This window comes from Rousettus aegyptiacus, unplaced genomic scaffold (genome assembly GCF_014176215.1).
Source record: "Rousettus aegyptiacus isolate mRouAeg1 unplaced genomic scaffold, mRouAeg1.p scaffold_m13_p_17, whole genome shotgun sequence".
NCBI classification, from domain to species: domain Eukaryota; kingdom Metazoa; phylum Chordata; class Mammalia; order Chiroptera; family Pteropodidae; genus Rousettus; species Rousettus aegyptiacus.
The window spans coordinates 42114641-42142010 of NW_023416292.1; the positions used below are offsets into that span (position 1 = coordinate 42114641).

General features: G+C 33.3%; 1 protein-coding gene across 2 annotated transcripts in view; it reads left to right on the top strand.

Annotated features, from left to right (window-relative positions):
• The window catches only part of DPYD (dihydropyrimidine dehydrogenase), a 691841-nt gene that overhangs the window by 486402 nt on the left and 178069 nt on the right, over window positions 1-27370 (top strand). For both annotated transcript variants that reach the window (XM_036235253.1, XM_036235254.1), the window contains 2 exons: window positions 4911-5031; window positions 5880-5999. In XM_036235253.1, the coding sequence (XP_036091146.1) occupies window positions 4911-5031; window positions 5880-5999 (241 nt within the window). The remainder of the gene's footprint in view (window positions 1-4910; window positions 5032-5879; window positions 6000-27370) is intronic.

Consider the following 27370-nt stretch of genomic DNA (forward strand, 5'->3'; position numbering starts at 1 on the left):
AGGGAAGTGGAGGTAAATATATATATCGAACATTTTATACACACGTGCTGCATGTATATACATTTATATACTTACGACATTCTATATTCACATTATTTGTTATATCCATTCCCTGCAATCAAGACATAGAACATTTTTATCGCTCTCAAAAACTTCCTTCTGTCTCTCCCCACTTAGTCTCTCCTCATCCCCCAGCTCTAATCCCAGGAGCCATTGTTCTGCTATCAGCATAAGTTTTTTCTTTGTGGAATTTCATATAAATGTGAACATATAGCATTTACTCTGTTGTGGCATGATTCAGTAGTTTGTTTCTTTTTATTGCTGAATAGTAGTCCATTGTGTGGATATGCTAGAGTTTGTTTTTTCATTTACATATTAATATTTGTGTCGTTTCCAATTTGGGGCTATTTTGAAAAAGTTGCTATGAACATTAATGTCTTTGTATGGATATATGTGTTCATTTCTTGGATATGTAGCTAAGGTGGAATCACTGGGTGGGTTGGTAAGTACACATTCACCTGTATAGGAAACAGAGTTTTTCAAGGCAATCGTATCATCGTTAGAATTCTTAAGTCTGGAAAACCATTGCAAGAAGAGCATATCCTACAATACAAATTAATTTAAAACATCCCCACTTCAATGTACAATCTTTGCATTTACTAATAATTCTACTTAGAGTACTTAACTACTGGAGTAATTAATTCTTTTTGTCCTATTTTACTGACATAGAAGAATAAACACATCACTCTTGCCCATTACTCTGAAGCTACATCTAGTCTTACAGATATAAATGAAGTAGAAGCCTTTTATAGTTCTAGTTTACAATTGATGGCTGAATCTCACTTTAGGAAGCAGTTTTGCTAAAGAAGATGATGGCTTGGGACATGATAATGGGAAAGAAAATTAAGAAGTTGAAATAGGTACTCAGATTGATCTTCTGGGCCCCAGTTCTCTCCATCAGAAAAGTGGACATAATAAAAATGCTAGCTACTTCCTGACATGTCATGTGAATTAAGACTTAGGAGTTCCTTAGTGGAAAACATTTTATAACTGGTAAAATTTTTTAGTGGATTCATTGAAATGTCACCTTCTAAGAAAACCATTTTGAAAAGAATTGTGCGGAGTGAAAATTACCAGGTAAATTGGAGAAAAATGTTTCTTACAGTCAAAAATTTCACTTGTAATTTAGCTTATCAAGAAATTCTCGCAGTCTCATTCTCTAGCACTTTTTCCTTTGTCCAGGGCATGAAACCAGTGAGATTCAGCGCCCTAGGTAATTGGTGGAAATGCCTGTCCTACAGTGGAGAGGTCATCTTAGGGGCCTCCAAAGCAGCAGGGTGTGTCTGTAATAGAACCCCCATAATGTGTAACTAGAGACATACGAGTTACTAGAATTAAAAATTATCTTATGGCCTAGATAGAAAATTAAGCTTTAAAAACAACCAGTTTTGGACAATGGAAACTACTGAAGCAAACAGTCTACTCAGCACTACATTTTCTAGTTTTTGCTGTTGTCATTGTTGTTTGATTTTTATAGGAATCTATTCCAGAGTTTCTTAATTGCAGACAGATACAGGGCTTCTCCTCATTAAAATTGCCAAAGAAGCCAAATTTGTCTTTAGCTTGCTTTCATCTTATTTTCAGCACTTCACAAATCTGGTGTGGTACCTTCACCTTATGTAGTACCCACAAGACCACCATTGGCTCCCAGGACCATCATTTATTCCTTTAAGGGCTTCAGTGCTTTCCTGCATGTCATATTACACACCTCCACCACAGATAAACCCATTCCGTTGCCACAGAGCTTCCTTTGGTGATCACATGAATAATAAAAGAGTTAACAGGTATTGAAGAAGAACATACATACATATGAGCAGTTGCTATGTGAGAGATTGCAAATCATGGTCAGAACGAGCATTATTAATACCCGTAGGAAGAAACAATAAAAATGTAGTGATCTTGGTAGACATAATCCACTTTTTGTGGATTAAACACTTTAAAACATTTGTTAAGCTGTTCTTTACTGCATAATTATCTACCATTTTTCTTCAAAATTATCCCATATTTGTGAACAAGTCTTGGATTTCATGCTTTTAGATATTATCTGTTATAAAATATATCCAGGTATTTCTTAAACTATGTCTATATTTTTATGACCATATAAAGAAATAAATTGACAATGTGCTGAGTGTTTATTTATTTTTCTCTCATTGTCACAATGACTATTTTTTGAGTACCTACAATGGTGTTTTTGTGCCTCAAAGCAGAAAAGAAATCCAGAATTGTTTTGTTTTATTCACTTTTTGTTGGTGTGGATAATGTAAAAATTTCACTTTGTCTGAGAGCTAACAGTACCTTCATATATTTTTTATCCTGAAGATTTTGAGGAGAAGTAGAAATTGTCTAAAATTTATTCATCTCAATAAGTTTCTGAAAACTGACTCGTTAGGAAAGGCAACACCATTTGAGACAATCACTGCAAAATGAGGAGGTCAAGATGCAGAAATACTGTTAATTGCTTTTAATTCTTGAACATTAACATTAAAAGTATGAGGAAACCAGAAATGTGTGAATAGTTATAGTCTATCCTTTTTGTTTTTTTTTAGTTTATCCTTTAATTCCCCAAAGTATACAGACTCATCATTGTCTTAGCCTTACCACATTTCTAGTTGTATTAAAATGTTCCCTAGTTTGCTTGTCCAATAAAGCTTCTCAATTTACAAACAGTCATTACTTTCATAATAATGTTGTTTTTAAAATTCCCAGGTAATAAAATTATGTTTTTGCTGGGTATGAGGATTAGTCATCAGATAGTTGGCTGAGTGCGAAGATGAGAAAAAAATATATCTGATCACCATGAATCTTACTCAAAGAAGTACAGGAGGGTCAAATTATGGTATTTCAGAATATAGATAGATGATTCAAGTAAATAACACTAACGAGAGACCACGTTTTTAAAAACAATTCTGAAAAACTTTGAACAAATTCCAAATTATTTAACAACGAGTAAAAGACGTTCATTTAAAGTATTCAACTAGTGAGAATAAACAACAAAAAAGGTGTGACAAATATCCAAAGTAAATTATAGACATAGTGGTCAATAGTATTGAAAGCCACTCAGAAGCCTATATTGGATTATTAGTGTTTACTCAATTGGAACCAAATATTTTAAATTTGTTTCAGTAATCCTTATCAGGCTACCTTCCATATATTATGCAATTCAAGCGATCTTTAAATTATTGTCAAATTCTACCTTAAAGAGAGCTTTCACAAAGGACATGCAATTCATATCATCTAGAGTTACTGTCATTTCTAGGCTAAGTCCCATGGAAATTCATAACTTAAAAATGAAAGTCACAAAGATGCAACTGCCTTCATAATACCAATGTAACAGTTATAAATATTTCATGAACATTGCATGGGCAGGGGCAGATCTCCATTTTCATGAGTTAGAATTTGTACAGCTAAGTCTCCAGATTTTACTATTCATAATGCACAGTATGCCCTGTAGAGCATTCCATATAATGCTTTTTTAATATTTATGTTTAATGAAGAAATTACTGTTCTGAAAAGAGAACAAGCCAAGCCAAAGAATTTTTTGTTGAAATTATTAGTTTTGCTGAATAGAGACAAAAACAATCAACAGAAATTACCTTGTTGCAGTATCTTAGCATATAAATGCATAACTTTGAGAGGAATACAAGATGATGGATCAAGACACATTAAATCGAAGTGAAAAGGTTCTTTCTAAAGGTTATAACATTAGAAATCTCATCTTAAAGGAATTCGAAAGGTTAAAATGCAAAGAGCAACTTTCTTACATGTAAAAATATTAATTACAAATGATATACTTGCCTACAGTTTCATAGTTTAAATATATGTCTATATATTTTTCTGGATTTTTCTTTTATTCAAAAAACATTTTAGCTTGCTAAGATAATATTACCAAGTACAATAATGAATTGCTATTGCATATTTTAAGGTAATTTATCAAAGCGCATTATCAGTACCTGTCAGAATAAATTTTGCACTAAAAGTAATGAAAAAAAAGGACTATTGTATCTGTTAAAATCAAAGAACATTACTACAGCTAAGTTATTTTCAATGGAAAAGATAGGTGATTGCCCTCTAAATGATATTTGTCCCATGAGGACACAGAAGCCTGAAAAATCACAGGAAGCAGGCGTAAGAAAATGTCTATTCTTTGCTTTTAAAAATGAGCATTTAATACTTTATTTCATTTTTGTCATTTTGATCAATTCTTTCAAGTAGATAAACATTTAAAAATGCTGCACAGATCTTGGTGCCATTTACAAAAGCTAAAGTTACTGATTGGCTCATGTATAATCTAAGTCTGAATTATTCCTTATTAACATATGCTATATATCATAATTAGATAGATTAGGAAGTCACAAATTTTCTTCTGAATACACTTCAGCAGGATTGTCTTCAAATAATGAAAACAAACAGGCTTCTGATTTAATATCATTCACCTATGAGTCAGCAGTTTAAATTAAATTTTTCGTTAGACTTAAATCAAGGAGGTCACTAGAAATTGTACAATGTTTCCCAAACTTCGCACCAGAAGCTAATGTTTTATTCCTGCTATTATTTAACTGGAAGTAGGAAACTGGTCCTTGCATGTGTGTCTTTGTAATTTTATTTCCCAAAGGCTTCGGTTGAGGAATGTAACCTTTATGTGATAAACTTGCAGTTCACTTGAAGTATGTTACACTTAATTCCCTAATGAGTCTAGGTGTAATACCGAGGAGGAATTTGAGAAATAGATCATGGAGCTCATTGTCAAGTTGGATTTGCCTTGCACATCTCCAGCTTTGCTGTTGTTTCAGTATACATTTCGGTCGCAATTCTTTAATTATGTTCTATATTTAACTGACCTATTTGAACAGGATCCAGAGCTGGTGCGGAACATCTGTCGCTGGGTTAGGCAATCTGTTCAAGTTCCTTTTTTTGCCAAATTGACCCCAAATGTCACTGATATCGTCAGCATCGCAAGAGCTGCAAAGGAAGGTAAGAAATTCTAGACCTACATCAATTGCCTACTTATGTAAGTATGGCATGAATTATATAGCCATATAAAATATTTTTATGTGCAAATATATGTATATATATCTTTGTTTAGAGTTTAAGAAAAGTATTAAGTTGATTACTTGATCTCTCAAATACAGTAGATTCACACCTGGACAAACTTATAAGTGGACTCCAAACTTTGGCCAGGGCAAACAAGAGCATGTATAGCCTTTTCTAATAAGCACCTGATTTATACACAAAGAATTATAAGACAGAAGTATAGTCATAGAGCCACTCTAAAACAAATGAACCCATAATGTAATAATCTATCAATAGCATTTAAAAACCTATATGAAGTGAAAAAAAAAAAAAGATACCAGCTTCTACAATGTGCAATTTCTTTCGAGTTTCCATTATATTTCATAGGGCCTACTACACTGCCTTAAACATATGTTCAGTAGATGTCTTTCGAATGCATAAATCATACATTTAGTGCATGATTTTTCAAAATCAGTTATGCTGTGTTCTATCCAGTGGAAATCACATCCTGATTTGCAAAAATATTGTAAATTACCTGGAAAATAATACAAAACATTTGGCATCCATAAATCTATATGATACTTGGAAAAATGAAGTGGTGGTAATTAAAAATTTTGATTTCTAGCATTTTAAGCATAATTGTAGAAGTGAAATTAGTGGAGACTTTTGATGAGCTGAAATGTTCTCAACAGGAAGTAGTAGAAGATACTTTTCCTATGTCGTTTGGGTTTGAATGGGTTTTTAAACAATTGTCCCTTTAAAAACTGCAGGAAAAAAACTGCAGGTAAATATTGATGTGTTTTTCATAGGTGGTGCAGATGGTGTTACAGCCACCAATACTGTCTCGGGTCTGATGGAATTAAAAGCTGATGGCACACCCTGGCCAGCAGTGGGCATTGGGAAGAGGACTACTTATGGAGGAGTGTCTGGTAGGCGTTGCCCTCTCTTTGCATTTTGCTTTCTTGGAGGTCGCTGAAAAATCAAGAGGTCATGTCACAATAGGAGTATCGTGTCTTTTATGATCTTACATTGATATAACCCATCACTGGTCAAAACTCCTAATAGTTATGACAGATAACTATTTGAGTGTGAAGGCTCAAATAACTGATAGCACAAGATGAGAGAATACTAAAATAGGGTTTTATGTGAATTCTATTCTCTTGTGGTCTGTGTTTTCCTCAGGATTTCTCATTGTCATAATTGTCTTGTCATTTATTAGTAAAGGCTAATCCTAGGGCCTTCTAAGAGGAAAACAAGCATCTTTTTTCATAGTCTGGATTAGTTTCCACTTTTCCTAAAATTTTTAAATCTACCTTCTTTAAAGAATCTTGCTTTCATAATTGCCTCAAACCAACCATTAAAACATTGCATTTGTAGCTTCGGCTGATGGGACATTTGCAGATCTCATACCTTTGCACACTCATTCTCATTATCAAACACTTGCATTTTAAGCAGAAAGAGTTTTCGTCCCAAAGTCCCGTTCATCGTCTTTGCCATGTGCACTCTGTTGCTGTGACAACATGAACTTGGTCTTGCAAAGACAATACTGTGAGGTTCTTGACTGTACTGGTATGGGGATTAATCTCCTTGGTGATAGACAGTGCTGCATATACAAAACATAGCAGTGTCCCACTGCTCAAGAAAGCACTGCTGAATCAGACCAAAATGTGCTTTTGGAATAGGCTGGATGAACACAAATAAAGCACTGTCCATGCTGAGGCATTATGTTTTCAGAGCATAAAGTGTGTCTATGAGCCATGATTTAAAAAAAGAAAAAATAAAAAGATTATATTCTGCTTTTAATTGAATGCTGTTCCCATTCTCACAATGTTGGAAAGAGGAAGGCGGGTGAGGAGCACCTGCTCAGGGGCCAGACACAGCTCCCTTTTATCAGGAGCTATCAAACAGGGCCTTAAATATTATTGTAATGCAGAATAACACAGACCGCGCGTTAGCATGTGCCACAGAAAGAGAGTCAGGAGGCTTCATAGTGGGCTGTAACGTGCACTATGTTTTCTGTCAGCCCGTTTCAATTTTTTCAGCCTGCCATGTTGACAGCAAGAGAATAAAGGAGGTCACAGAAGATGCTGAACATTAAAAATTAATAAAAGAACTATTGCAGTAGTATTTTATATAAGTAACACCATTCACGGTTTCTCATTTAAGCTGCAATTTCTGAATATTCTCCCATACTATAACTCAGTCTAATAAAACTACAAAATTACAGCATTAGAAAAAGTCTTTTGTGTGGCAGTCTTTAAGCATACACACACTGCAAATTATAGTGGTACCTGAAAACAAGTTCAGCTATACCTCAAGGCCTGTTAACATTTCTATAAAACTCCATTTCTAAGATTTATAAATTCATATATAAATAATCACTTGGGCTATAAGCTCAGCTAAGCCTCGGTGGAACTTTCATTGTAAACAGCAAAGAGTTCCTAACATTTTTAAGGGCTTGTACCTCATTTCTAATGGGATCTATATTAAGACCCTTCACATTAGACAACCTGTTTTGAAAATAGCCTTCCTCCATTTGAAAAAAGTAATAGTTTTTCTCCTACAAAGCACTGTTTGCTTTAATTTTAAGGTAATAGAATTTGAAAAAAAAAAATGGTTTAAACAGGCAATGATAATAAATTTTAGGAAAGAAGCAACACCTATAACAAAATATCTTCAATACTTAGCTTAGCAAAATTGTGTTAAATAATAATGGCTTTAAATTTTAGGAGTGATAAAAATGTCAAAATGGCTAACTACCATTCAGAGTTTTATCAAATATGGCTTTCAAGACTCCAAATGAGCCTCACAGTGGTCCCCAACCTTTTTGGAACCAGGGACCGGTGCTCCTATGAGAATCTAATGCCTGATGATCTGAGGCGGAGCCGAGGTGATAATGCTAGCACTGGGGAACGGCTGCAAATGGAGATGAAGCTTTGCATGCTCCTGACCCACCACTCACCTCCCGCTGTGTGGCCCGGGAGTTGGCAACCCTGAAGAGCACCACACAAAATATGCCAGATACTTTTATAAGATAAAAAAAAAAAAAAAAAAAAAAAAATCACTACAGCTCAGTGCTAATACGTTCCCATAGCATGAGAATGTCTACTTTTACAAGAGCTGCTTGAATCAGAGAGGTTTTTTTACATGAAAGCTAAGTAGAATTTTTGGATAGCCACCTGAAGTACAATGCATATTGTATATAGAGAAGGACATTTTTCCCTTTCAGTATTCTCTAGCTCTTCATTTAGTTTTCATTATTTTCTCTTGGAATAAGAATTCTGGTATTTGAAAAGAAGGTTTGGGTTTGTCGAAATGGTGAAATAGTGAGGTACTTGGGGGTAGTGCATCTTCTACAGAAAATTGGTCGCATTTTAGTAATGTTCTTTTAAAATTCATTAGCTAATAAAGGGAGGCAATAGCATTGGGAAGGCAAAACCTCAGATAAAGAATGTCAGTTGAATTATTTCAAGTCTGGAATCTAAAGTAAAGCAATGTTTTCAAACTTTGGTTCCCAACTCACAAGTGTACAATGGAGTCAACTTTAATGAACTGTAATCAACATTTCTTTTAAAGTGAAATAGAATAGAAAATACATGAGAATGATTTGCAGTTAGGAGAAACATTGGTCAAATATCTTTTTAATTTATACATGTAATACACACATGTATATAATTTCTGTACTGGGTCATGGTATAAAGAACATTATTTATAGTGTTTAACTTCAAAAAGCCTGAAAGCTATTGTTTTAAAAGGATGTCTCTTTGTTAAATAAAAATGCCATTTAGCATACCAAAGTCATTAAACAAAGTAATTTCTACTTGTTGCAGTTTAAATTTATATCAACGGGGAAAGTTAGCACCCCATTTCAAGGTCTCATTTTCAGCTTCGTAATTTTAGAAATTTTATTTTTCCAACTCACCTCTGTGGGAGGGCAAAGTATATGAGCCAAATTCATAATAGAATGATTTATAAACGTGAATTTCAGTTGTAGGAGAAATACCTGGGAATACATTCATGTTCACAGTGTGAATCCATTAAAGGTTGAATTATAGAAGTAAAGGCGATGTCATAGAACAGTATCAAAAGAGATCTTCTTCAGTATTCATAAGGAATGTTTTCATGAAATTGGATGGCTAATTAAGCTCTCCACCATGCAAGTACTTCTGTTCACATCATTAAGTCTAAAGAATCAATGTTCTTTACCCTACTTTGGACAGTGATATTTCCCACTGTAAGTTGTTACCACATAACTTTCCTTTTTCCAGAATCCATGCAAAGAGTTTCTGTTAATATCAAACAACAGTTTGTTCAAGTAACACCACACAGTTGAGTTATTAGTTATTATTTGTTTTTTCTTTTTTTCTTTTTTTTCTTGAAGGGGAAAGGAGGAAAAAAAACTCCTTGGCTTTATTTTTTTGATTGAAAGAGACACTAATCTCATCAGTAACATTTTTTATAAACTCCATCCTCAAGTGAACTAGTCATTATTTTTCCTAGTTTTAGTTATAAATTCTGACCTTTTCCTTGTCTCTGCCCCCAAACAATGACATCTTGAGATAGCCCAGAGATTACTATCACCTATATAAATGGTGTTATCCAGCTTTGGTGTGACATTTTTACATGAAGTCCTCCCTGTGAATAAGATTCTTCTAGAGATAATTAAGAATGAGTCTGCATGGCATAACTAAAAATATGACTTTTTGCATCTGACTTCATGAGAATGACATTTATTTATTTACAGCTGCCTCAGAGAAAAAGTAATCAAGCATCTTTCAATGAGGTAAACTCATTTGAAGTAGTTTTTGTTCCTTGTGTTTTAAATGTTTCTTTTTATTAATGGGGGATAGGTATATTTCTTGTGTTTGTTATGTTATTCCATTGTCCTATACATATTTTGTTTGTTATATGTATAAGCGCGCGCGCACACACACACACACACACACACACACATCCACACTAAGGAAAAGATCTGAAAATTCTCTGAAGGAGGATCTTTGAAATGATGACAGATACTTTATACTCAATATGATTTACCTCCCACAAGCTTGAAAAATTAGCATTGTTATAAATTGTTTTATCTGCCAAATTTGTTTTGGTTTACCAAAAGTGGAAATTCTTGTTCTCAATTTCAAATTTTGGATGCTTGTTTGAAGTTATTGATTTTGTATCAACTTAGTTAAAACAATAGAACACATTTTATTCAATGTTAATAATTACAAATTTTATTAGACTTCTGAATAATTCATCAGAGATTCGTTCTCTATTTCAGGAACCCAAACTAGTAAGTACTAATCACATGTAGGATATTGCAGAAGGTTTAAGAAATGATTGTGTATTTCTCAACAAATGATAATGGTATACTTCAAAGATACTCTACAATTCTACAAATAGATAATGAATGATTTGAAATCTAGCCATGTGGACCATTAGACACTGAATCTATCTGGGCTCTTATGTTTACAAGCCTCCTAAAAGTGATTTCACTGTAAAATCAACATGGGAAATACCAATAAAAAAAGGTGCAAGTTAGAAGTGTTGCCAGTAGCTTGTAAATCTGTGTCAGTATAGGGGTGGAAGTAAATACGAAGTATATAGTTCAGAAAACTTGAGTGAATCAATATAGTAGTTTGATAAAGGATGTTAAGTATCGACTCTATACTGAATACTTTGTTTTAAAAACAGTGACATAGGCATGAATCATGGGGACCATGTACTCAGCCAGTGGGCATTTGGTCAATACAAATCCAGTGTAACCCGCTCTAACCAGAAACTCAAATTTATTTTGAAGTATGTATTAGTAACTATATGTGTAAAATGGGGAGGATGACAAAACATATAACAGATTGCAAACCCAGAAGTTTCAGTAACGTTTTGCTTTGAATAACTATTTTCATGTATGCCAGCAACTGAAGATTTTGAGAGGATTGCTTTAAGTTCTTATACTATGCATTACAATTATATCATAAAATACAGTACTGGTATTTTTTAATAGGAAGTAGTTCTTAATGGGCTAGATATTTTTCATCTGTCAATCACATGATTATTGATGCATAAAATCCTTTCAGAAAAACATGCGTACTATCTGTCATAAAATTTTAGCTATCGATTGTAATCATCTTATCAATAAAAGCTTAGATTTTAATATTTTAAAGTCTCAAATAACCTGATAGATAAAGCTAATATTTAAATGAATAAAAAGTGACAAATCAGGCCATAAAGAATAATTAAAGAATTTTCTATCTTGTACTCACTCATCTCCTTTCCTTTTTTGTGTATACCAAAATAATGCAAAAACTTTAGCCTTTTATTCATACATATAAAAACATTCTTAGATTACCAAAAATTTAACTGAGCAAATGATTAAAGACCTTATATAAATATATGTACTATATTTGCAGAATAGTCAAAAGTAGTATTCAAATAAAGATGCTGAATAACGATTTTCATTATAAATTATTAGTTTGAGAGAAGCTCAACATTAAAACTATTCTCATTTAAATCATGCTCATTTGAATATATTCCTGCACAGATTGACAAAGAACCCCCTTTTGCATTATATTGCCTTTCCTGAAGCCAAGTTTCTCACTGTTTGGCCGTCATTGGTCTGTGCAGAAGATCAGAGCCCTAATAATAGATTTTTGACAGTGAGCTCGCCTGCTACCTGCCCTACACAAATCCTTACTGTTCATGTTTGCTTCATGGCAACAAAGCAGACAGAAGGAAAATGCCAAGTGCTGAGTTTGAGGTACAGCCTTGCTTTGGCTTGACATTTCAGCAGAATAGCAGTTTATGAGATGCATAATTTTTCATCTGGGACTCAGCTGCCATATTCATAGATTCTTACAGCTCATCGAAGGACTGGAGCAAGGGCAAAGGTTTAAAGCATAGATCAAGTTCTACATTTTTTCTTAAGGTATTTTAAAATAACTGTGGTCCTGTAGTTAAATGATAAAATTGAATAGTATTTAAGAACCAGAAAATTCATGGGTATATGGATATTATATATATTTCTTTTGTTCAAAATTAGGAAAATAAATTAACATCTGTACCAGCTCCTACTATTCGATAGACTTTGTAAACCAAAGGACTCTGACAAGCATATTAAGAAAACTTACCTTTGAAGCAGTGGTAATGAATTATTAAATTTCTTTCCTCTGTGTGTTTTTTTTTCATAAAGAATGATTTCAAGCTTGAAATTAATCAAAAATGTTCTATTATGAAAGTAAAGCCAGAGAGTATTGTGTCACTGTTTGAGCTTGAATTTAAATATTCACAGATTCATGCATATCTACTGTACTAAAAAATCAGTGTAGGTACACGTCAGTGACTGTTTAATTTGGAACTACACATCTCCGTAAGCTTCAGAAACAGTTCACCATGTCATAGTCTCATACAGAACAATGGTACAGTACATTGGATTAATTAAAGAAGCCTTGCAGAGAACTGAGTTCTCAGTATGTCAAGATTTCAGTTTTATGTTAAATATTTTCTAAAGGCCAGACCCTTAAATCTCAGGGGTTGTACCAAGCAGTGAGCTGTGAATTTAACCATAGGCTAACTGCTAATGATAAGGAAAAGAGTCCTAGTTGAGGCAGCGGTAATACAGTCACTGGATTAGGCTATCAATCACTCAGCTCCCTAAGGAAAAGGAAAGAAGACCCAACAGTGAAAAGGGAAATTAGGAAAAGAGGGCATGACTAGAATAAGATTCCTCACCATCTTTATCCATTCATCTTAAATCCCTAAGCATCAGACCAAACTGTCCAGCATTACTATGACTATAAAGCCAACATATTTACTCCTGCCATCTAGAGAACTAGCAAAATGTCACTGGCTCTCAATAGTTGAAGATCTTTAAACCCTCTGGAAGCAAATGCCTAATTACATAATAAAAAGTATATTAACCCTTAATTTTTGGATCTAAGATTTATGAGTATGATTCCTTTATGTATAAGGATTCATTTTTATTGGTAAGGGAAATATTCTTATTTAACTTATCAACTGTAGTCAAGTTTTACTAATGGAAGTTCTGTTTGTGAGGTTAGATTTTAGTAGCTCAGTGGTTTTCAAACTTTCAAATGCGCCAGTACCTGGAGAACTTGTTAGGGTACAGATTGCTGTTCACCTCCGTCAGAGTGACAGATAAGTCTTGGAGGGCCTGAGAATCTGCATTGAACAATATGTGAAAAAAAGGTTAGTGTCACTGGGCTTTGTGCTTTGAGTACCTTTTTCCAAAATAATGTCAAAAGCTTTAATAAATTGTAAAGTTAGAGAATCATAGTGTTTCACAATAAATGCAGAATCTCTTCTCACAACTAAATATCTGATACAAATTGTAGTAAATAGGATCAGAATTCCTTCTTAAGAACAGTATTAAAACACATTATTTGAGGTGTCAGAATAGAAAAAAACCATGTCATTCTTAAGATTAAATGTTGGGGACTTCCAGTCAAGATGGCAGAGTAGGTGAAAGCTGTGTTTGCTTCCTCCCAGACCACATCAAAATTACAGCTATACTACAGAACAGCCATCACTGAAGATCGCCTGAAGTCTAGCTGAACAGAATTCATACAACTAAGGACATATAGAAGAAGCCACATTGAGACTGTTAGGGAGGCAGAGAGGCATAATGGGCTGGCCCCGCACCTACATATGATGGTTAAAAATCAGGATGGATATCTCGTCTGCATAGGTTCTTTCTGAGGAGTAAGGGATCTCAGCTCCACACAAAGCTCCCCAGCCTAGGGTTCTAGTGTGGAGAAGAAAAATCCCCACAACTTCTGGCTCAGTGGTTCCAGCAGAGATTATGTTAGGTGAGATGGAAGGTGCTGGAGGCTCAGGCTTTCCTCTTAAGGGGCCCGTGCATGGACTTACATGCTGATAAGCTCACTTGCTCTGAGCTCCAGTGCTGGGGCAGCAGCTCAAAAGGTACCAGAGATTTGTTCTTTTAGTTTTGCTTTACCTATTGCTAATTCACCTTTTAATTTCCTTGATAGCACAATAAAACTTTCAGTACATTCAGAATAAAAAAATAAAAAAATAAGAAAAAGGCCTCTGGGACATACAAGGAGGAGCTGAATGTGTGGCCTGGCTTCAGGCCAGGACTGGAGGGGCAGCTTCCTTCCAGACAGAAGTACTGGCAGAGGCCATTGTGTCTTTGTTGAGCCCAAACTCACCTAACCTGGACACACATTTGGGCAACATATCTGAGTCTCCATCAACCTGACTAACACTGTTGGCCCCACCCTGGGAATTTCCTTGGACCTTGTGGGTACACCCAAGCTTCTTTCAGTCACTTTTCTATACAAATGGCCTATTTTGGCTCATGCTGCTGACTTTCCTAAAATCTCTCAAAAGTTTATGAACCCCAAATTGCATCTGACTTCAGCATGGTTCATACCTCTTGTTGAGCAGCCCCAAGCCTGGTACAAGTAACAGCCTAACTTGGTTCACAGTTTAGCCTATTCTAGGCACCTCCAAAACCAGCAGAAGTAGCAACCATCTGCAATCACTTTGTAGCTCATATTAAGTGGCCTTGGGCAAGGCTGACCTTGGCCTCCACCAGAGGTCCTCCCAAGAGGCCCCAGAATTGACATACCTACCGGTCAGCTTCAGACCACACCAAAACATCATCCAACCATATTCACAAATGACAAAACCAAAGGGCAGACTCAGCAGTCGCCAGAGCCTCGCTAAAATGAATCCTGATCCCTGGGAGTTAGCCCCTACACAATAACTCCTTGACTATAGGCATGGTCAGTCCTCAAAACCTATCAACCTGAGAGTCAATCCCTCCCATTGATGTAGCAACAGCAATCAAGGCTGAACTATAACTAGAGGGCACACACAGCACAGGCAAAGGACATACCCGAAAAACCAATCTCAGGTGACCAGGGAGACTGTGGTACTAGGCTCCATAGGACACTCTATCAAGAATGGGAGATGGAGCCGCTCTACCTAATACATAGAAAAAAAAATAAAGACAAAATAAGGAGACAAACATGTCCTGAATGAAAAAACAGGAGAAAACTCCAGAAAAAGAACTAAACAAAATGAAGATGAAGATGAACAATCTGTATTCTTCATTTCTGACTCTTTCCTTTTTATGTTTTCTATTTCCACTTTTGTTTTCTATTTCTCTGTTGATGTTCTGAGAGATGCAGAGATCAAAACACTGGTTATAAGGATGCTCAGTGATCTCAGAACATCAACAGACAAATAGAAAACAAAAATGAAGAAATGAAGAATATAGTAACTGAAATGAATACATTAGAGGAACTTGACAATAGATTAGATAAAGCAGAGGATTGAATCAGCAATTTGAAGGTAGAAGAAAACACCCAATTAGAACAAGAAGAAAAAGTAATTCAAAAAGATAAGTATAGTTTAAGGGGCTTCTGGGGCCATGTCAAATGTACTAACATTCACACCATAGGAGTATCAGAAGGAAAAGAGAGACAGCAAGGAATTGAAAACCTATTTGAAGAAACAATGATGGAAAACGTTTCCTAACCTAGCAAAGGAAATAGACATACAAACTCAGGAATTTTAGAGAGTTCTAAACAAAATAAATTCGAAGAAGTCCACACCAACATGCATCATAATTAAAATGCCAAAAATTAAAGTCAAAGAGAGAATCTTACAAGCAGTAAGAGGAAAGCACTTAGTTACCTACAAGGGAGCACCCTGAAGACTGTCAGCTGATTTTTCAATGGAAACCTTGCAGGCCAGAAGGGATTGGCACAAAATATTCAAAGTAATGAAAATCAAAGCCCTACAACCAAGATTACTCTACCTATGAAAGATATCATTCAGAATCAAAGAACAGATAAAGAACTTCCCAGGAAAGAACAAGCTAAGGAAATTCATCACCATAAAGACAGTATTACAAGAAAATTAAAGAGGATTTTTGAGAAGAAGAAAAAAATATAAAAAATGTGAATAATAAAAGGCAAGAACTACATTTCTATCAACAATTACCTTAAATGCAGATGGATTAAATGTTCCCATCAAAAGACATAGGGTTGCCGAATGGAGAAGAAAACAAGACCCTTACATATGCTACCTACAAGAGACTCACTTCAGATCGCAAGAAACACACAGGCAGAAAGTAAAGGGATGGAAAAAGATAGTTCATGAAAATGGAAACAGCAGCAACAAAAAACTGGGGGTAGCAACACTTATACCAGACAAAATAGACTTTAAAACAAAGACAAGAGACAAAGAAGAACCCAGCAATTTTATTATTCAATGAAACCCAAAATACTAACTCAGAAAAACATATCAATCCATTTGTTCATTGCAATATTATTTACAATAGCTGAGATTTGGAAGCAACTTAAGTTTCTGTCAGATTAATGGATAAAAATGAAGTAGTACATATATACTATGGAATATTATTCAGCCATAAAAAAATGAAATCTTGGCATCTGCAACAACATGGATGGACCTAGAGGGCAGTATTCTAAGTGAAATAAGTCAGACAGAAAAAAATAAATGCCATATGATTTCATTTATATGTACAATCGAAAAACAATAAAGCAAAATAAACAAAAAAGAAACAAACATAGATAAGGAAAATATTTTTATGGTTTCAGTTGGAAGGGTGATTGGGATTTGGGTGAAAATGAAGGGATTAAAAAGTACAAATTGATAGTTACAAAATAGTCATTGGATGTAAAGTGTAGCTTAGGGAATATAGTCAATAATATTGTGATAACTGTATGGCGGGTACTAGATCTATTAGGGTGGTCACCTTGTAAGTTATATAAATATCTAATCACCATGCTGTACACCTGTAACTAGTATGATATATGTCAACTGTAACTGAAAAAATATTTTGAAAAATTAATTGAATACAAACCATTGATTATGCAAAGCAAATCCATTCTGCATGCCACTAAAGACAATTTATAAATATTAGTAATCCTTTGAAAAGAAAACAGATATCAGGGGCAGACAAGAGTAAAATTCGGCTTTCAGTTGTGAAATATTATGTCTTTCTTTTTGACTTTGTGCAGTTACTAACATATTAAATAACAGTTCTCTCCCAGGACAAGTGCTTACATGTCAATGAACCTGATTATTTTCTCTGGCTCTAAAACGTAGCGGACAACAGTAGTGGTGGTCTCCTCCTCCTCCTCTTCTCTTCATTAATTCTTTTCTATCATCCCTATGCAATGACATCTTTTATCAGTAGAAAAGAGGAGAAAACCAATGTTTTCAGAATAAGCCGTTTCAATACATGGTATGCCTACTGTTAGCACAGTTACACTATGCACTGAGAGTCTTCCAAGGTCTATTCATAACACTGTTTGTCAACCAAAGAAGCTGCCTGCAGCCTTTCTGGATGAAGTGTCCTGGTATGCAGCCCTGGCAATTTAGTACCATATGAATCCCTGATAGTAAACTGCATCAAAAATTTCAAGAGGTCTATAAATGTGGGGCAGAGAGGACCCTTGAGAGACCCATACCGTACATGATGCTTAAAGATGCAGACTGCTAAGAAGACACAGGAAGAGTTAGGCTCAGAATACAGGAGGCAAAGCCAGTTGAACTTCACTTGCTAAGCCATTGGAGAGTCTGATACTTTGATTCAATGTGTGTAAGGATTTTACACACATTATTTACGTTCTCCAATTTTAATGCTCGCAAATACCCCACATTAAAAATTATAAGCTATGTACCCCAGACCCGATTTAACTCAACCTTACAAATTTTAGCCATAAGTTTAAATGATAGCAAAAGACAGTCTCTTACATTATGAAAATTACTAAATTATCACTACATTGTTCTTTTAAATAAACCTAACAGAGTCTAATAGCATAGTGATTTTATACTTGTCACTTATTTAAAAATACATAAACAGGCTTGAAATAATAGTCGAAAGTTTTACATATGTTTTCTCCCTTGAACTAGTATTTCCATTTGACTTCTGCACCAAATTTTATCCTGTTTTCATGTTTTTAGCTCAAACATATTTTATAGATCACCCTATGGAATTTCTCTTTAATAAAGTAAATGTCTAGGTTGAGGCTTTAAATGATATTTTTTCCTCTATATTAATAGCATTTATAATTTATACTTCATCATAATAATATAAATATATTATAGTAATACTCATTCAACATAAAAGTAAATTTTATTGGAAATGCATTTCTTACTGAGAAAAATATGGCTTTTTTAAAAACAATTTTGTCATGTACCTATTGATGCATATTTTTCCTTAAAATGTTGTTTTTCTATTCTGATTTATTTTTTAGATGTGAACACTGAATATCTTTATTCATCTTAGTGATCTTCAACAAAAATAATTAGGCAATTTGATGGGTTCCTTTTTCAGTTTTGTTGAAGTAATAACTTAGAAGTCACCTGATATGCAAAGTATTTGTCACCCAATTACAAGTTACTTCCTTAAAACCGGCACCAACGTTTTGAATCATGTTGTTTGGAGCCCCATAATTTGTACATTGTAGCACTATATGTCATTGTAACATTTGATATCATTGAGAAATATGCTTCTTTTATAAACTGGAAAGGACAGTGGAGACACGGGAGTTGGGAACAGAAAAACAAGCTAGATACCTTGACTACACTCCTACTCAGACATATAAAATTTAAGGATTAATACATATGAAAATTTGGGATCTAGAAAATAATTTCCTTAAAGTTAGTTTTCCGGTGGGGTACATACTTATGTGTGAAATGCAACACTGGGCGTAAATACTTCTATAAGAATAAACTAGCTTATTTAATCTAATCTTCACATAACTTGATGACAACTAAGCAGCACCTTGGTTTTTCACTTTTATAAACTCAACTATGGCTCTTAAAGTAGCACCGGCAATTTTGAGAAAATTTTCATGCATGGGTTGATAAATCTCAGTAGATAAGTTCATATATGCTTGTGATAGTCTTTGAAAAGTTGTTTTGCTAGACTTTTGTGTTATTGGCAAAATGGGTAAGCATTTCTGCATCCCTTGGCACTTATCATTCAAAGCAATGGTTAGCAGCTATCTGGGAATATCAAGGCCTTTGAATAATATATTTATGTGCCTAGCATAGTATCACATATTTTATATGCATTCTTATTTAAACAATTCGATGAGATGGATATCATTGGGCCCATTTTACAAACTTAGAAACTCAAACTCCAGGTGGTTAAGCAACTTGCCAAAGTTTATGCAGCCAGAATATGTCATATCTGGATTCAAACTCAGATCCGTCTCCCAAGATGAGCCGCTAGGCATTTTTATCAATGTCTTTATTCAATGTCTGCCATGGTAACTTTCTGTCTAAATATAGTATACTCATTAAATTTTAGTAGGCTACAACTGTCACTAACATTTACTCTACCTAGACTTGAAAACCTATGAGTATACTCCTCTGTGACCATTGTCAAAATCATATTCCTTATTAACTATATCAGTCTGTTTCCATACTGGAAAATAGAGTCAAATAGGTGAAGTAGGAAAAAATTCTTGAATTCATTCTGAAGAACAAAAGAATGACAGGAAGCTTTCAGGCATTTTTTCTTAAAGTGTAAGCATGCAGCGTTAGCTTGAAATGAAGCTGTCATCAATACAGCCATAAATGACTTTATTTCTTACTGACAGATAAACTGAGGGCCTAGTCCAACCATGATGTGAGAAAAAATTTTGGGTGTCCTTCTTAATTTCATCTTTGTAATCTTCAGTCAGTTACAAATGGCCAGGTGTTCCTACCACTGTCTCACCTTCTTTTTGGACAGATCCATCTTTTTGCTCAGTGGCAATATCATCTCTTTTATAATTTTAACTGAGCTTGCAAGAAGCACTACTCAATAATTCAGAGATGCTACTCTTTCTTTAGGTGGGACGAGAGAGAAGGACATTTTGAAGGTGATGAGGTGGGGAAGAAATTGGACCAAAAATCCTATGCTCAACCCTTTCTGAAAGGAAAAACGGAAATGACATCATTTCTCACTGTCCCTTGCTTAAAACAAAACAAGATAAAATATAAATAAAATAAGGAGAAACCCTCTTAGCACACATCTGGCATAATATGGCATAAGAAATTTTAATCAGCATGAATTAATTTGAAAAGAGGTCAGAAGTCAAGAGCCCAGGAATGTTTCTAAATTGTTTTGAGTTTATTTAGCACATCTGACTTGTTTACTTTATAAATTTCTTAAAAGTAGGAACTATTGCTGTTTCTTTATCATCACCTCCAAAGTCTAAGAAAGTTACACATACATGGTAAACATGCAAGAAACACCATTTGATTCTTAATATTTGGCTGTGCACAATTCAGAAGTTTTGGAGATCAAACTGCCTCTTAATCGGTTTCATCTATCTTTATTCCTTGGTGAGCTTTTGGTAACTGAGAAAGAAATTCTAACTAATAAGAGTATAAGCCATCTTACCAGATGCTGAGAGCTTTTTATGCATTATGTCATTTAATCATTATAACAACCTGATCAATTTGTCCCAGTTAGTGACCCATTTTACTAAAAAAGAAACAGGAACAAAGAGGTCAGGTAAATTCTGTAATGTCCAGATATGTTGGGATTCGTGCCATCTGACTTAGTACTATGCATTTAACCACTGTGTTACAGCAGCTTTCCCGCTCCTGCTCATTCTGGATTAATTTACTCTATTATACTTTTGTAATGCTCTTAGCACTGTAGGATGAAAGTATATAGAGACCCACCTATGTATTTCTTTAACAACAACAAAAAAAATTAGACCAAAAAAATCTATAAATATAGCACTAAGATTAATCACTGCTTAAAAATTTCACAGCAATGACAGGTCACAATTATACCATAAGTGGTCTAGTAAACCTCTCAGTATTCTTATTAACCTCTATGCTTCATGCATATCTCATATTAATATGCTGAGAAATAATAACAAAGAAACATATGTACTTTTCAAGGCAGATGCCAAAGGTTTAATGAATCAAATTATTTCTGTGCTAGATTTTTATTTAGTAGTTCCAAACATTTGGTTTTTTACTTTAGTTCAACATTAAAATGAAATTATACATTTCTCTATTAAATAGTATAAAATAAAAACATAATAGAAATGAATTAGACTAATAATAATAGTTTGAGTAGTTGAAATATCTTTTTGCTTTAGCCTTTCTATATCCTTAAATCTTTGTTTTAATAGCAAGTTTATACTAGATGAGGGTATGGTAACTTCTTTGTAGAAATACTGTATGTTTGTATTTGCATGTTTGTTCCTTATACAGTATTCTAAATTATTCCCAAAAGATTTTTTCTTTAGTTTCACCATTTTTATATAGGTTTGTAGTATATCAGGATCACCAACAATCTTTAGCGTGATAACGGTCACCTATGGAGCTTTTTAAATATGCCCAGTTCTGGGCCCAGAGAGTATCTAGTGCAGTAGATTTGAGGCGAGCCCAAGAATATATATATATTTTTTCAACAAAAATCTCAGAAGATTCTGATACCGGTAATCTTCTGTCCTCATTTTGAGGGGGAAAATAAAACCTAATATGGGGAATGCCGCCATTACCAAGTTTAATAGTTTTGTATAATAAAAATTTGAAATGTTTGTTTTGGGGGAATTAAATGAATCAATATATCTCTGATAGGTTAAACTTAGTCAATGATAATTCTAATAATAATGTAGATTTTGAACAGGAAGACTCTCAGATGGACTCTCTAAAATTCTCACTAAAATATATGAAGACATAAAGAGTGATAAAAATTCAAAGGAAGAAGAGAAAATTGACTTGATGTTTAACCAATTGTCATAATTGTCAAGCATTTTTCACCAAGTTTCTACATGGTAAGCTTTACTTATGGGTATTAAACTTAAGTGATGGGATATACCATCAGAAGCTTTTCTTTGCCGCTACTAATTACTGACCAAGGTATTTCTGAGAATGTATATATGATTGGATGTATCCAAAGAGCTGCTATTTAAGAATATTTTTGAATCATGGTGCAGATATTTTTCCTAAATCAGTAGATAAAAACAGAGGCAAGAAGCACTAAGCACTTTTATACCTACTTTAAGACAAACAGGATTACTATTGTTTCAATGTCATAAGAGAGACTAGAATGAAGGACTTTATGTATCTCTCTTTCTTTGTGAGGCCAGCAAGGTGTAGCTGGCAGCAATGCCTTGTGTTCACGAACTCCACTCCCCGTAAACTGAGATCTTCAAATAAAATTAGAGACATCAAGATTCCTAGTATCCATTCACTGGGAATTATATAAGTTTCATAAATTCCATCTGTATAGAGTGTCAGAGATAAGACAAGAAGGAAAATTTAAAGCTTTCATACTTCAGTATCAGAGTCCCAGGGTCTACTAGATTCTGGCATTTTGGCTTTGAACTATGAACACTGATGTTGTTTGTGTCTACCATAAGTCCTGAAGATGGGACTCGCTGAACCAGGCAGAAAAAGCAGGGACATTTCACTTTGCACTAAGAAGGTACAGAATGGATTGGGAAATAGTTGATAAAAAGAACAATGAGGAAGAAAGTAAAAAAATACAGAAGCACAAATAAAATCACATTACTGTTACGACAGCAAAATTGAAACCTTGGAAACTTAAATCAGTTTTGTGTAGAATAGCCTTAGGAATATCTCCGAAAATGTAAAGAGACAGGACAGAAAAATCCAAATCACTAAAAAGAAGGTGACAAACCCAAAAAGGTGTTCATGATGAAGGGAGCAGTATGGGAGTGAGGCAGCAGATAATTAAAAAAAAAAAATAGTAATACCTCTCAGTTACTGATCACCACCGTGTATCAGTCACAGTTCTAAGCTCACTTCTTATAGCTCCTTTAATAGGCATGTTTCATATGTTAATTCATCATAAAAGGCATACATTTAAACATTTTTTAACTTTCCTGAATTAAAAATAAATTAGCTAGAAGGAATTCAGATTAGCAGAAAAAAAAATTAGTAAAGATACTTTTACCTGGTAAATTCTACAAAATATTTTAAATTATAGTTATAGGTAGATAAAATTAAGCAAGCCACAGATATGATCTCAACAACACTAAGCACCAGAAGATAACATAGCAGTACATACATTTAGGAGACAAGGTAATCGCAGTGTTGATATTTGTGTGTCAATTCAGGAGGAAAATTCTCAGATATACAAAGGCTCAGGAAATATAATACGTCATTCTCTATAAATATTATTGAAGATATAAGTACTAAATAACTGAGTGATAAATTACACCAGTAGCTTTCAAATTAGGATTTCTGAACCAGCAGAAAACATCACCTGGGTACTTATTAGAAGCACAAATTTTTCAGTGCCAACCCCAGACTTACTAAATCAAAAACTCTGGAGCATGCGGCCCCACAGTCTGTTTTAACAAGCTCTCCAGGTGATTCTGATGTACACTAAAGTATGAGAACCATTAAATTAAGTTAATAAATTCAAGAATTAGAAGAACATTAAATAAATGTTAAGCTATTAAAAAATTAAACAGATACTTAGGCCTAAATAATTATTGGAAATTTAATTTTAAAACTGAATGCCTGTATTAAAAATTAATTCTGAAAGAGAAGCCACACATATTGACCAAATTTTAAAAAGGAATAACAGATCTAAATCCCAGATTATTTTAACGAAGAATAATTTATTAGAAATAAAAGAAGGTGGGTAAGAATTCAGATGTGCAAAGTTTATTATTCTAAATAGGAGACTTTTTGTTTTATTATTGACAAATATTTGAAAAATATAGATTTAAATAGTCTTTTGTAAAACTTAAGGGCAAATATTATTTAAAATACTAAAATTTTAAAATGGGCATATTCTATACATTTTACTTATTTATAATTCTCTAATTATCTTTTTAATGTCTTAGGATCTATAGTTATTACCCTCTTTCATTCCTGCTATTGGTAATTTGTGTAATCTCTTTTTTTTCTTGATCACTCTAGTTAGAAGTTATTAATTTTATTGATCTTTTCAAAGAACCAGCTTTTGGCTTTCTCTTGCTTTTATTCATTTTCTATTTTCACTTTTACCTCTATTGTTTTCTTTGTTCTACTTGTTTTGGATTTAATTTGCTCCTGTTTTTCTAGATTCTTAGGGTAGAAAGTGGACATATAATTCACTTTAGACCTTTTAAAAAATTTAAACATATAAAGCTATAACTTTCCCTTCAAGCATTGCTTTAGCCACACCCCACAAATCATTTACCTGTTCATTATGTTTATGGTCTGCAGTTACTCACTAAAATGTAAACTTCCAAAAGCAAATATATTTTGCTATTTTATTCATTATATATCTCCTATTATTTGAACAGTGACTGGCATATAGTAGGTGCTCAACAAACATTGTAGAGTAAATGAATCTTCAAAATTAGGACCTGACCTAAAGAATGGTGGTCTTGGAATAGAATTAGAAAATAAAATGTATGAATGTCGCAGTAAGCAACATAGTGGCCAAATGCCTAGACTTTAGAGTTAATACATTTTTAGACCTAGGGAAACTTCATTGACATTCGTCTGCCTGAATTTTCTCATTTACATAATAGTAATAATAATATTACTTACTTTAGAGGGTTTTTTCTGATGGTTGAACTAAATGATACATGTAAAATATGAGTAACATTTACGTAGTCCTCCTTTTTTTCCGATGCTACAAAAAAGGTCCCATAATATTTACATAATGGAAAAGTCATTGTAAAACTAGCATATTAAGTGTTGAATTTTGAAGAAGCATCAAAATAGAAGATTTTGATCAATTTAACTTATTAATCTAAATGTATATTAATCGCTAGGAAATTAAATTCAATAATATATTAAAATAATTATATATCTTGATCAAAGAAGTTTATTCTGGGAATACCAGGATGGCTTAATATTATGAGGATTATTTACATAATATACAATATGACTATATCCAACATGAAAAAAACAATTACCTCAAAGGGGTCTGAAAGGGCATTCTAAAATTTCAGCATCAATTTTTGTCTAAAAATCTTAGAAAACTAAAAGAGTTTCTAATACATATTGATTAATATGATCGACAATTTCAAACAAATCAAAAGCCAAGTCATACTGAATGGTTTACCATTAAAGATGCTCCTATAAAAATAAAGGTTAGGATAAGGATATATATCATCAGCTTTATTTAATATCGTTCAGAAAGTTATGTGTAACATATTAATGTGAAAGAAGAGAGATAAATTTTTAGAACATATAGAATCTAGACATACTCATATACCTAGGAAATGCAAAACAAAACCTTAAATCTCAGATTAATGAAAGTGTAGGACAGTATAATGACAGTGATTAACACCATGGTATTATAGCAGTTACCTCTTATTAAGGGGCCCCTGCGTATCAGCCTTTACAAAGAATTATTTCATAAATGATGAAAATTGTACCAGAGACTCAGGTTCTTTGTTATTTGAGGACAGGTCTGACTCCAAAGCCTATGCCCTTAGGGCAGCAGCGCCTACATCATGTAGCAGACATACAAACATGAGTTCCTTTCCTATACACCAGTTGTCACGCCAGAAAAAAAAAATAGACATAAAATATCCGTACTTAACAAATGATTTATAGACTGAAAGAAACAATATAATTGCAGCATAGAGAAGCAGACTTGAATATATGACAAAACATATATGTTTTTACAGTAAAAGACTCGTTATTTAAATGATACTTATTTCAAATTTACTTACAAGTTTAATGCAATTACAAAATTACAATGAACTTTTTCCTAAGACATACACAATTATTTTAAAGTTCAGAAGTAAGAGGAAACAGGGAAAAAATCACTAAGGAATGTTTTTAAATTAGAAGAAAGGTGTAAAAGGACATATACAACCACTAATTTAAACCAATTTCAAAACTATGATAATTAAAAATTGTTATCTGGCACATGAATCAGCAGACAAACCATTGGAACAAAATTAGGAACCCTGAAATAGACTCTGTATTCCCCAAAACATAACATATTACATATAAGAAAAGATCCTCAAATCAATTGGAGAAAGATGTTTTATTAAGTATATAATGAATGGGTAAATGAGCTATTCGGGGAAAAAAATTAACATTTTTTTCATATTACACATAAAAATAAATTATAGATTAATAACAGAATTACTGTGCTAAATTGAACTATTAAAAAAGATAGGGGACTACGCTGTTTAAAAATGGAAAAGAAGTTGTCTAAAGATGAAAGAAATGGGAAAATATTATAATGGAGACATTGAATGTATTTGACTGCATATAAGATTTAAAGTTCTATGTTAAAAAAATGAATGAAATTAAAAAATAAATGTGAAATAGTGTTCAGAAGTTAATAATGCCATTGCTCCAGAACCAAAGTGGCTGCCTTCTAATTGAGAGAATACCATGCAATATAATAGCTATAACCTCAACAAAAGGTTTACTGTCAATACACTGATGAGTTTGCTTTTTTATGAAATTCCTCAGTTGATAGCATAATATCAAGGTTTAAGTTAATAAAAGGAACTCTTTCTTAACCTGGCTTAAGCTAAAGGTAAATTTTCAAAGTTCTTTAAGCAAAGGATGGAAAATAGAAAATAAATACAAAGAAAACACTTATAAAACTCAGTTTGCAGAGACATGCAAAGTAAAGCAGCGGTGAGCTATTTTTGAGTATCAAAGTGGTAAAATACTATAAAGACAATATTTAATTCAAAACATGGTAGTGAAGTAAAGATTGTTATACTCTATTAGAATTATAATTTAATATACATTGTAAAAAGTTATGCCTTGTGTGTCTAATTGTTGTCATTTAAGGATGTCCCTTAACTTACTACTGTATTGGAGTCTCTATTTCTGGGTCCCATATATTCCTCATTCTTAGTATATTTATTTATTTTTCTGTATCTTAGCTTGAGAACTTTCTGACATATTCTAAGCATTCTCAGAAATTTTCAGTAAAATTTTTCAATCATGAATATTTGAAAATGTCTTTATTCTGTCTTCATACGTAATCATTTGATTGAGTATAAAATTCTACATTAAAAATTATTTTTAACTAAATACTTAAGCCATTATTCCAATGTATTCTAGCAGTTATTGAAAAATCTAATCTTAATTGATATCTGATCTTTCGATACATACATACATATATACATACATATAGATAGATGATAGATAGATAGATAGATAGATAGATAGATAGATAGATAGATAGATAGATAGATACAAACAAATATAATATACAGTACTATCTACTCTTTATCCTTTGTTATCTGGTTTTCGCCATGAGAATTTTCCTTTAAATTTATTATTGAGCTTTCAGCCCTTTTCTGTCTGGAAATTTGTATCT